Source organism: Electrophorus electricus, chromosome 5 (genome assembly GCF_041902795.1).
Source record: "Electrophorus electricus isolate QZ-2024a chromosome 5, ASM4190279v1, whole genome shotgun sequence".
In the NCBI taxonomy this organism is placed as follows: Eukaryota; Metazoa; Chordata; class Actinopteri; order Gymnotiformes; family Gymnotidae; genus Electrophorus; species Electrophorus electricus.
The window spans coordinates 6,372,501-6,383,754 of record NC_137501.1 but is presented as its reverse complement, the minus strand read 5'-3'; the positions used below and the strand labels follow the sequence as shown (position 1 = coordinate 6,383,754).

Here is an 11,254-nt window from a genome sequence, read left to right as displayed (position 1 = left end):
CTGTTTAATTTACTAGGTGAACAGTGACATAGCGGGTCATAGGTATTTTAAGTGACAACGACGCAGACCGTTATATCTTGTACTCTGCTATCTTCTTTCATGACTCCTTAAACAACTATTCGATGAACATGAATAATGCTCTGCCCACAAGACAAGCGATGGTTTTCGTGGACCTTTTGTTCAAAAAGTAGCAATTTCATTGGTTAACGTCTTCCCGGACCACCAGCCTAAGACTGCCCCTAAAGAAATATGATTGGTCAAAGGCGCATGAGTGCGATGGCGAATTTGATCGACTGATTTTAGGGCGGAGTTCATTTAAAGGGGGAATGCAGTAGAGTTGCACATTGTGAATCGTGTCAGAATAGCAGACCGGGACACAGACACTGTAATTAACGGTTTTCTGTTTTTCTTGGCATTGTTACATGTGCATATGCCGTTGAATTTTCCTAATGTTCATATGTGCTTTATATATATATATATATATATATATATATATATATATATATATATATATATATATATATGTGTGTGTGTGTGTGTGTGTGTGTGTGTGTGTGTGTGTGTGTGTGTGGTTTTAAAATATCGATGAACAAAAAAATACCGGTTGTACTGTCGTTCACAACATTTTGTTCTAAAAAAAATTAGAAACAAATTATTACAGCATGAAAGTTATGCATTATAAGCTACTTCTAATCAGTATGCTGTTAGTATACTTTAGAGCTATTTAGAATTTAGATTAACTAGGCAACGAATAAACTGTTTTTACTCAACCTTAAAACTAAAGTATTTATGACTTATTTTATCTGAGGATTACATTGTCTAGAACTGCAGTATCTCCCAAGTTTACAAATACAGTGTTTGTTCCAGGAAACAAAAACAACACGTAGCCTTGTGTACATGTGCTTATTTGTTGTTGATGTTCGTTTTAGTTAAGCCAAGATATAGTCTAGACTATATGAACTAATAAGACTACAAGACATTTGGTTAGGCTAAAAGCAACATCAGTTTGATCTTTTGCTCATTCCTTGTGTATTCCCCTGACTGAGCTGTGTGTTTATTTCTCAGGGAGAAAAACTTGCCTCACATGTTTTGACAGTTGATAAAGCTGAATCAACACAGCCCACTACCAGCTGTTGGTCTGTCACAAATACAAAATACTGTTTACTTCTATGGATGTGTGGTGCCATTGGAGTAGCACACAGAAAAGTTAATTAATTAACAAGCCGATGTAAGTAAATACAGCCAGTCCTGAGGCCGAGGCCATAAGCAATAAAATCTAACAGGAATCTCACAGCAGTACCCCAGAACTAGTTTTGAGTTCACCAACACAGTTAGTAATCTCAAAGGGAGAATATGTACACTTTTAATGTTGGTCAGATAAATGCCATACCAAAAACCGCCAGTTCTGGTGACTACTGAGTCTTTAAAATATAAACTAATCTAAATTTCTCAATGCAGCTCCCATCTGTAATCTCTGGGGGGTGAAGGATGCTTAGGGTAAAAAGCATCTGTGTAAACAAGAGAAGTGAAAACAGACTACAACAGTTCAATATGATTCATCATGAAACGTTAGCATGGTTTTACACACACACACACACACACATACATATATATATATATTACTTTCATTCTTCAGTAAGTGCATGTGTCAGAATTCCTCAGGACATTTGGTGTTGCACACAACACAGCGGTTATCTTACAGCAGTTAGAGCTGACATCTCTTAGGGCAAAATATACACTATGTAGGCTAAGGTTTTCACACACCCTTCTGAGTTATTGAGTTCAGATGTTTCAGCTACACACATTGCCACACACATCTCTAAACACAAAGTCATGTAATCTCAACAGAAAAACTTTGGCAGTAGAATGGGTCCAACTGAAAAAGCTCAGTGACTTTAAATGTTGCACTGTCACAGGATGCCACCTTTGCCACAAATCAGCACGTGAAATTTCTGACATGCTGGATCTGATTCAATGAAACATTTGTATTATTACTGTGAAGTGTCTAGAAGCAACAATAGCTCAGCCACAAAGCGGGAGACCAAACTCATGCAGTGGGGCCAAGTGCTGTAGCAATAGTGAGCTGGAGCACATTGTGTGTAAAAATTGCCTCTCATCTGTTGCATCATATGCCACAGAGTTCAAAATTGCCTCAAGAAACAACAACAGCACAAGAATTGCACATCAGAAGCTTCATTTCTAGGTTTCCATGGCTTAGCAGCTGCAGACATGTCAACAATGTTTACATTTTGCTATAAACTGTAGTGCGCTATTATGCCTAATATAATATAATGCCTAATTATTCCTTTCAAGGTTTTCAAACTATCATACAGGATATTTCTAACATCTTGAATATTGCTTTGATTATCACATAAGCATTCTGTCCTGTTGAGTTAAAGAAGAACAACTTGTTTAGGGGTTGTATCCTTACAACAGCCTCTTTATACATTTAGATTTTTTTTGTTTGTTTGTTTACATTCTGTTCACTTAACTGTGTTGTACATGCAGCCTGTATCCAAAAACAAAATCAGACACAATGAACTCCATTTTGTTTCACACAGACCTCCTTTCAAATAAATTTTTTTTGTCCTCCAACAAATCTGTACCCTTTTTGGTCCACAACAAACAATGGGAGTGTGCATGAACTGCATTGTGTTTCCTTTTCTTTTAGCCATCTCATTAAGCTGGCCATCCTTCCTCTGTTTACCATGTGGGCTATTTTCTCTTTTCCTCACATGCTATGTCACACCCAACATTCACTTACTAATGCATCCTTTTCCCACTTTGATAAGAACCGGCAATGTTCTTTTTGCACGCTATCTTTAAAAATTCCTACTGCTTCTTTAAAGAGCGATTACAGACTATTTGTTGCAAAATATTGCATCCAACTCCCAACTACTATCTAAATAAGAATAATTCAGATGTCGGCACAAAGATATGATGGCACTTTTTTCTCAGTGCATGTGAAACAGCTGGTCCTTGTCTTTCCTAAAGTGTGTGAATTTTGGATATGTGAATATCTATTCATACATTCTATAACAAGGAGACTTTTCATTGGAAGGAGAGCAGGAGAACACATTCTGCCGATCCAAATAACAATCTACTGTTATACACAATTCATGGGGTTTTTTTTTTTTACCTGCCCAAGGCACTACATATTAAATATGTGCTAATGAAAAATAATTAACTGCAATAAAATCTCTTGACTATATACAAAGACTTTCAAAAATCACGTTCACTAATCAATTCATTGTGAAGTATATAAACCTCCACCTTTTTCCCATGCTTATATTTAACAGCACTACACGCTACAGCCACATCCATGAGGGAGAATGGGTGGGGCAGGAGGTGTGGTTGGAATACAGAACAGAACAAGAGTTCAGCCCAGCACAGCCTAGTACAACCTGTCTGTTCAAAAAGCCAACAGGATCTTGACACTCCCAGCAAGGGCAAATAATGATATCCATGTGTGACTGTGGGAGTAACACCTAGAGCAGAGCCACCATGGCCCTTTTACCATCTGAGATTCATGGAAGCTCTGGACGTTAAGAGCAACAAGAGAGAGCCCTGTGTTGAATTGACGAAGGCAAGTTGCTTCTCTAAACTTTCCCAGGAGATGGGGTGGCACTAGAAAACTGCACCACTGAAGAGAAACCAATGTTGACATGAATTAGGGGTTTGGTAACAAGCACAATTGCAAAAAGGCTTCAAGCAAATAAAGAGATGACAAGTACCGGTACAGTAGAAAAACTGTACTAATGTGACAAGTGTGAAGTGATTTAATTGCATCTTAACCCACAACTCTGCATTCCATAGCCATTTGCTATTTATGCATCCTTCCTTCTAATAACTCAGTGGGTGAAAATATTTTGTAAAGGGTAAAAGAGTGTAAAGAGTTTGGGAGGTTTTGGTAGCTGCATTCATTCTTCAACAACCAAATGACCAAAAGCATAAACAAGACTGAGAATGTTTAGAGTGTCAAGAGTCTTGATACTTGATATCATTGATACTTGATGTCTTGATATCATAACACTGAAATAATCAGAACGTATGACGCACATTGCCCAGTATTTATTTAAAGTTATTGTGGGAGCGCCACTAAATTAAATACATAGAAATTATGTCTGCTAATTCTGATCGAGCACAGGAGCATCTTGTCTATCTCAGTAAATCAAAAGCATTATCAAGCTTGCTATTAACTTTAATGCTTCCTTCCATTGTCACAATGACAGTTCACTCTTTTGAGAGAAGTTTAGGTTATCCTGTTAGCCTGTCCATGACAGTTGTTTCCACAAACTCTAGAAAATGTGGCAAGGTTAAACCTTGACAAGTTCTAGGGCACCAAAATATCTCTGGTAACGATTGTCTAACAAACGTAAGAAGAGCGATAGGCTAGATGCGAGTTATCAAATAAGATGCTATGACAGTTTTAGAAAAGCAGCACTTAAATCTTTTGAATTATTTTATTATAAACAGATCAAAGAGAATTTGGCTTGGCACATAGATAGCAGCTATAGATAACTCAGATAGGAACTGTATCTGTATGTAGATAGGAACGATATATAAATGAAAGGTGAAATTTTACACCCTGCTTTCAGAAGATGCCAAATATGAGATAGTGAGACTCCTTATGACATCATGAGTCTAAACAGTCAGTCAGAACCCACTACATGTGTTAAAGAAACATTTACGCATGGTTCACATCACTATTTTCACTCGTGTCACAGGCTTTGCATGCTTGGACCTCACTTTACTGATTATTGATTTTTGTGCCATTCAGGGAAGGAACACATTGTATACATGAACACATGACCAAACAGGTTCTCCTAAAAGCAACACTTTGCCAAACCTACACCTAGAACTATACTTTATTAGTGCATTCTCTTTACCCACCAACAAATTAGAAGATTTTTTTTTCCATTGTGTAGCTGGTCTTCCTTTGAAACTCATGTAACTGATTTGCCTTTTGCTCTTGGTCCCCTCACCCATCCCCATATCTAGTACACATGGCATGATGATTCTACCACACAATGTAACTGGTTCAGGGAGGCTTTCCATCTACACTCTACACATCATGAAGTTTATAGCTGTTTCAGCTGCACCGTGTCTTCATGTCCCTGAAGGCTTTATTAATGGAGAAATTCAGGGGAATCTTCCAAGGCATGGAGATTTTTCTGTGCAAGCTTTTTCTCCAATTCTCATTGGCATGTCAGCAATGTCTTCATATTTTCTGAAAATGCTACTCTCTCTCTCTCTGTGTGTGTGTATATATCTATTTATTTATTTATTATTATTTTTTTTTTGTAAATATATTTAACCATACTTTGAGATATATATATATAAAGTCCTAGACTTTGCCAAATGTACTAACCAAATGTACTATTTATTCAGTAGTTAAGATAATTTTAATAATTTTAATTGTTTGGCAAACTGGTCCATGATGAAAAAAAACCACATAGAATAGGTCTGTCTCCTGACACAAACGTTTGGGATGTGATGATAATGTAACAAGTATATAGTGCATTATTTAATTTCCATACTGTTCAAGTTAATTGTTTAGTCTAATGTGCACTTATGTATACACATTACAGTACCCTGCTACACCCTTACACACACAGTTCAGCAATCACATGACCATGAATTTGAATTGTTGTGACAAGTTTGTCTTAGGTGGGAGTTTGTCTTACAGAGGAAATGCAGTTCATTTGTATTTACTCTCATGGATTCGACAAAGAGTTAAGATCAGATGAATCACTCGGCATGCTCAGTGAAAGGGCAAGCAGGTTCTCTTTCAGGAAAGCTTGGCTGTTTCAGGTCCAAAAATATCAAACATAATAATATATCATTTCAGTCACAGGTTGATAAATTTATCACATGATATAGAGTAATAACACACTTTCTGTGCAGATAACATTAGTTCCACTGGAATCAACTGCAGCAAAAACACTAGGAAATTCTATATAACTAAAAACCTTTGTTGTTCAGTAGGTCTGAACAAGCTATGTTATGATAGTTATAATGTCAGTCAATGCATTTCATGGGAGTAAAATCATGCATTATTGTTATAATAAGGTAATTTAGAAGCAAAGCAATGCATTTGGAAACAATTCTTGCAGTGTTCAAGAAAAGTCTTACTCAAGACTTTTACCAGAAGCGTGCTATCACTTAGGATAACAGCCATAACCTCAAATTATGACCGTTGTGCTAATGGCCTCACCCATTCTGTCACTGTGTAAAAATCCTACAATATAAGCTTCACGCATGTCTGAATATGTGGATTCAATTCGTTGACATAAATGACTGATTTCATGTTATAGTATGTGCTACGAAGGCATGTCTGGGGAGGGCGGGGGGCCTGCTATTGGGCTCCAGGGAGAATATTACATGCCTGCTGCCTATGAACTAAGCATGGCTGCAGTGCATGTGAGAGAGTCCTGTGATCAGGGCCTGAGGAGCACGCAGAGGGCAAAGGGAAGCTTTCTGGTAACATTTTTGCTATAAATGTAATTTTGGTAACGGGAGCGAATCTAAGGAATGCACCAAGTAGACTAATTAAACATTCAGCATGCATCCGTTTTGACGTTAGTTGTTAATCGCTATATTACATATTAGCATGTCATGCGCGCCCGTAAATTTATTTCCAGTATGTGCTGTTTGATTTTCCTGATGTTTTTAAAATCACTTAATATCTCAAACAATTCTATATCTAATGGGCTAAAGGGTGCGCTCAATTTTGCAATGAGGTTGACGCAAGAAGATCGAATTGTCCTACTTAGAGGGTATGAACCGAGAAGCCGCCAGTAAACAGAGCTTCACTTCCCAGCTTGCTTATGATTTCAAGGCTTTATTCACTTCCATGTACACCGTATACATGGCCACCGTTGGCAATATAGTGGTTGAATTGCCATAACTTATACTTGAGCTTCTTTCTTTACTGGTTTACTAGTTTTTCTTTAAATATAATTCAGTATTGCTTAACAAAGTGAGCAGCAGTTACTTTCTGAACTACGCACTGAAGTCACGAAGTTACACAGTTCGACTCCTGTTAGCGTAAAGAAATAACTGTGCCGCTCATGCTTTGAAAATACATGATTATTTATGGTTATTACAAATGTGTAAACCCTCAGCCAAGCAAGTAAAAAATATTTTAGCACTTTTTTTTTTTTAAATCATAGTGCTCCCCCTAGTGGTAAATTTAGGAGATAGAGTCCGTGTTAGGACACCATAGCAACAAGTGTTTGGTTCGTCCGAATAGAGAAAATTGGACAGAGAAAATTGAAGAGAGAAAAGTTTTAGAGCAGTCACCAGCTATATGGAATCAACCGATATTTGGACCATACAATATAAGACTATAAACTTAGACAGAAATAGGAAAAAAGATGACTGACAGAAAATTACATATTGAATCCAGAGAGAGCACTCCTCTGCATCCTTGGTAATTACACCCTTGCTTTATTAAACAAAACGTGACGCGTAAAATATGCTTTCTTGATCTCTATGATCATGTTTTATGTTGTAAAAATTGCATAAGTTTTAAAAATTGAGTATTTTACAGTGTATTGCGTATATCCTGTTTTTTATCACAGGTATAAGGAACGGTTACGCACACAGTTTCTCAAGGATCCGGTTACGAAGCAGCGGCTTTCTGGGGCCCTCGATGGAGGCCGAAGGCGTTTTTTGAACGCAGGTGTCGGTGGTTTTAGCGATAGGTATCCAATTTCCTGCGCAGAAACTTCCTTTGAACCTGAGCGCGGAACTGCCCCTATCATTTTTGGCTTGTCGAACCAGGCATGTCCTGGCAGGCTACCTCAGCGCTTCACCAAACAGCAAATCTGCTTCTCGAAACAAAACCGCCTGAGCCAAGAGCGACGCCAGTACGTGGAAGCGGTGGAGCACAGACTGAAAACGCACCCGCTGGCTCTGTACCCCTATTTAGAAAGTGGCATGACACCCGAGGTAATTACCCCAAAATGGTCAAGATACATATGACACCGCTGACCAATATCAGCTTGAACAAAACATCTCCCACATTCAGTGTGACAATTTGATCATAGTCTCACGATGTGCATAAAACGACACCCAAGGATGTTTAGAAACTGGCAGTTCAAAGAATATAATTTGTAAAAAAAAATCTGACTTTAATAATTCAGCTCAGAATGGCCTGTCAGGTGGAAAATGAGTGTTCTTTCACCACCTTTACGCAGCTGTTTGACGATGTATTGTCTGTCCTGGACCCGGAAATTCATGTTAAAAGGGAACGATCTGTTACCTCTTCTAAGAAACAAGAGAAGCGTATTGAAGAGAATGTAGCACCATGTGAAGGCCTTACCCAAGAACCTTCAACAGAGACAAAACCATCGATCAGCACGGCGTAAGTGTTTTAACAAAACCGCAGCTTGGGCAAGAGATATTTTTGTCTGACTCTTTAAGCCTAGGCAAGATTGTGGACTGGAAAGTCACTCCCAGTTCTACCAGGAATGCACCTCTTGCATAATGTTTACATAATTTCAGTATTGTGGATGTTTTTTTGCTCAATATAAGATACTTTAATATTTGCATTGTTTGTGATGCGAACACTGCAGTTTCCTTTAGGATCAATAAACCGCTAACACCTATTATGTCCCCAATAACCAAGAAGGAGGTAAAATGCTTCAGTTCTAGGAATCCCTATAAATGGAAAGATGTGAAGGAGACCCATGCCAACGAGAAGCAGCTTGCCAGTGTTAAAGACCTGTATTCACCATCTCAGGATGAAGACCTCAAGAAAGTGACCAAGCTATTTTGTGACTGGGCTTCCTCTTTGGTCAGTCTATGCATTTGCAGTGAACACATTGTGTTGAAGACTGAAAGAGAGAGAGAGTGTATATGAAAAGAGAGAGATACTAATGCAGAGGGTAATTACACAAAAGTCCCTAATTTACAAAATATAGCACTGAAGTCATTAGGTCACCAATAAGACGGTCATACGAACATTCTTAGTTAAAATGATCTTAAAGGCTTTTAAATAATCTAAGTTATTAGCAATGACAGCCACTGTTCCAGTATACTGTTTCATAGAAAGCAGCATCGTTTCAGCGGTGGTCCTGTGATTAATTCTTTAGGGGAGAGAAACCGGCAGCTTAACAGAGTCCGCTATCTTGAACCTGTTTGGCAATGGCTATGAAAAGAAACCTGCCTTAACATTCCCTATTCAAGTGTTGGAACCCAGCCAAATACCAAAGGAACTTCGCACCACTGGCGAATACATGCATAAAGACAGCACCCACAGTGCTCAGCTGGACTTGAAGTTTAAGGTTAGAACCCACACCCAAACCAGTAACGTATAAAGGTTTCTGAAATCAAGCCTGTCTTTGTGTCTTTGGGGTGATGGGGGGGGGGGGGGGGGGGGGAGTTAGTTCTAAATCATAATTTTTAGGCCCATGGTTTCTGGTTCATACGTTGTGTCTTGGGATTCCCATTTCTTGCTGTTGTGTTTGGTTGCCTATGTGACCACAATTTTGATTCCTTTCTCAATACACCAGGTGTGTGCTCCCAGTGTGAAGACCACATATGGTGCATGGTATTTGGATCCTAAAACATGGAAGAAGCAACCTGCTGATGAGCTGCTGAGAGACCATTCAGTGACCAAAGACCTGGACCGCACAGAGCAGCCCACGGAGAAGGTGGGTCTGATCAGTGCTCGGATATAGCTACTAGCTGTAAAGACGGAAGAGCTGATGAAGTGACAGCTGGGACAGCCCACACCAATCTGTATTTATTCATGTGAGGTCTAATATTTCCTTCTGGGCAGGATGAAGAACTGAAACAGATTCATGGGGCTCAGGCCTTCAAGCAGTTTATCATCACTAAGGGACTAAGAATGCCTAGGGTAAGGTCCCCCCAAGTTCTTGAGCTAGCTTTTGGTGTTTGAAAAATGGACTGATTTTGTTATAAATCCAATATTTAAATGCTGCCCAGACTTACTTATTTCACACTGCAGTTTCTCAGTTCCCTGTTCTTGGAAGAGGACCAGGAGTGCAGCACTAGAGGGACAGACAAGACACGTTCAGCATCGACACGCAAGGGGACAGTCATGCTTTAATTATATCTCAGCCACTATTCCTGTGTGGTACAGCTGAGCTGTAGTTGAAAGGAAGGATTATTAAAAGGACAATTATGAGTTAAATTAAGACAAGTAATCCTGTTTCTCTTTTGAACAGTTCTGTACAATAGACCGTCCACATGCTGGTAATGTACTTTGATGTCATTTTCACTGATTAAATGAAGAATTTAAATAGAAGACCAAGAATTCTTTGCCTTGACTAGTTCTTCAGTTTTGATTTCAGATGAAACATTTTTAATGTGCCATTCTTGATGGGAAAGTTTAGAAATCACGTTTTATGTTAAAATAATGTTTATCCGAAACACACATTTGGTGCAAAAGCTTCTCTCTTCAGGGGTTGGTTTTGGTCTTTGACTTTCCTTATTCTTCTTTCCTGGCTTTTTATCATGGAGGTCATTTCTGTGAAAGTATCAGACAAGAATAGAAATATGTTTGGTGCCTTTTAGATACTGTAAAAACTGCAGTTTTTGTAATCTCCTACCCTGGTTCTTTATTTGAAGGTCCCCCACCAGGTTCTGAAGATTGTTCAGCTTGCTCTGCAGTTTCTTGCATGTCTGCCGTGTTGGATCATCTCGCTTACTGGCAACCGGGAGCTTCTGTAGCTCACCTGCTACTGCAGGTAGAGCACGGTGCTAGTAACACCGAGGTCATAGATTCCCATAGAGTACACATATCATTACACTGATAGGCAAGTTGCTCTGGATAAAACTGTCTTCCAAATGCTATGAATGGAAATGCACCATTTCAATTAAAACAAAATTATATATACTGAACAAATATAATAATGTTAAAGTACAAGGCAGTTACAGTGAATTCATCAGAACACTGGGTGTCTACAATGGTAGTAATTGTGTTTGGTACATGAAGACTCACATATTTGGATTGTAGTGACAGGGCTTTCTGTGGGGATATCAGTGGATGCCAGTTGTTTGTCAGTGGGAGGGTCAGAGGTCAGTAAGGAATGAACCGGAGACCTGCGTCCCAGTGCCGTCACGCTAGGTGAAGACGTGCACCATGGCCGTCCTGCTCTTATTTCTAGCTCCAAATCTAAGAAAGCAGGAACAATCATTAAGAAAACACTAAGGCTGAACTAAAATGAATGCAAATGGTGCACTGAATTATTCATACTAAAATCACATTCATCTAACTTGT

The 11,254-nt window shown here is 38.8% G+C and overlaps 2 protein-coding genes across 11 annotated transcripts in view; one reads left to right on the top strand and one right to left on the bottom strand.

Annotated features, from left to right (window-relative positions):
* Window positions 1-6,489: 6,489 nt before the first annotated feature.
* fam47e (family with sequence similarity 47 member E) lies at window positions 6,490-10,376 on the top strand. Of its 2 annotated transcripts, none has more exons than XM_027002932.3 (8): window positions 6,490-7,435; window positions 7,587-7,956; window positions 8,280-8,371; window positions 8,656-8,803; window positions 9,102-9,293; window positions 9,522-9,662; window positions 9,791-9,868; window positions 9,980-10,376. In XM_027002932.3, the coding sequence occupies exons 1-8, from the start codon at window positions 7,380-7,382 to the stop codon at window positions 10,079-10,081; spliced, it is 1,179 nt and encodes a 392-aa protein (XP_026858733.2). In that variant the 5' UTR covers window positions 6,490-7,379; the 3' UTR covers window positions 10,082-10,376. The 2 variants fall into 2 exon arrangements, with proteins under 2 accessions (XP_026858733.2, XP_026858732.2); XM_027002931.3 differs by having other exon boundaries at window positions 8,205-8,371; window positions 9,980-10,332.
* LOC113572954 (coiled-coil domain-containing protein 158) overlaps window positions 10,363-11,254 on the bottom strand; it is a 21,423-nt gene continuing 20,531 nt past the window's right edge. For 3 of the 9 annotated variants that reach the window (XM_081713965.1, XM_035530347.2, XM_081713968.1), the window contains 3 exons: window positions 10,976-11,149; window positions 10,584-10,715; window positions 10,363-10,501 (listed from right to left, as the gene is read on the bottom strand). In XM_081713965.1, the coding sequence (XP_081570091.1) occupies window positions 10,395-10,501; window positions 10,584-10,715; window positions 10,976-11,149 (413 nt within the window). In that variant the 3' untranslated portion in view covers window positions 10,363-10,394. Of the gene's footprint in view, window positions 10,502-10,583; window positions 10,735-10,975; window positions 11,150-11,254 lie in introns of those variants that run through there. The other 6 variants (XM_081713966.1, XR_014123722.1, XM_081713967.1 and 3 more) reach the window with 6 other exon arrangements.

Excerpts from the sequence above, each read along its gene's own strand:
- fam47e (XM_027002931.3), top strand. The coding sequence starts at position 7,380 with ATGACTGACAGAAAATTACATATTGAATCCAGAGAGAGCACTCCTCTG. Across the intron at positions 9,294-9,521 it reads AGCTGGACTTGAAGTTTAAG|GTGTGTGCTCCCAGTGTGAA; the intron begins GTTAGAACCCAC and ends TCAATACACCAG. Across the intron at positions 9,869-9,979 it reads AGGGACTAAGAATGCCTAGG|TTTCTCAGTTCCCTGTTCTT; the intron begins GTAAGGTCCCCC and ends TTCACACTGCAG.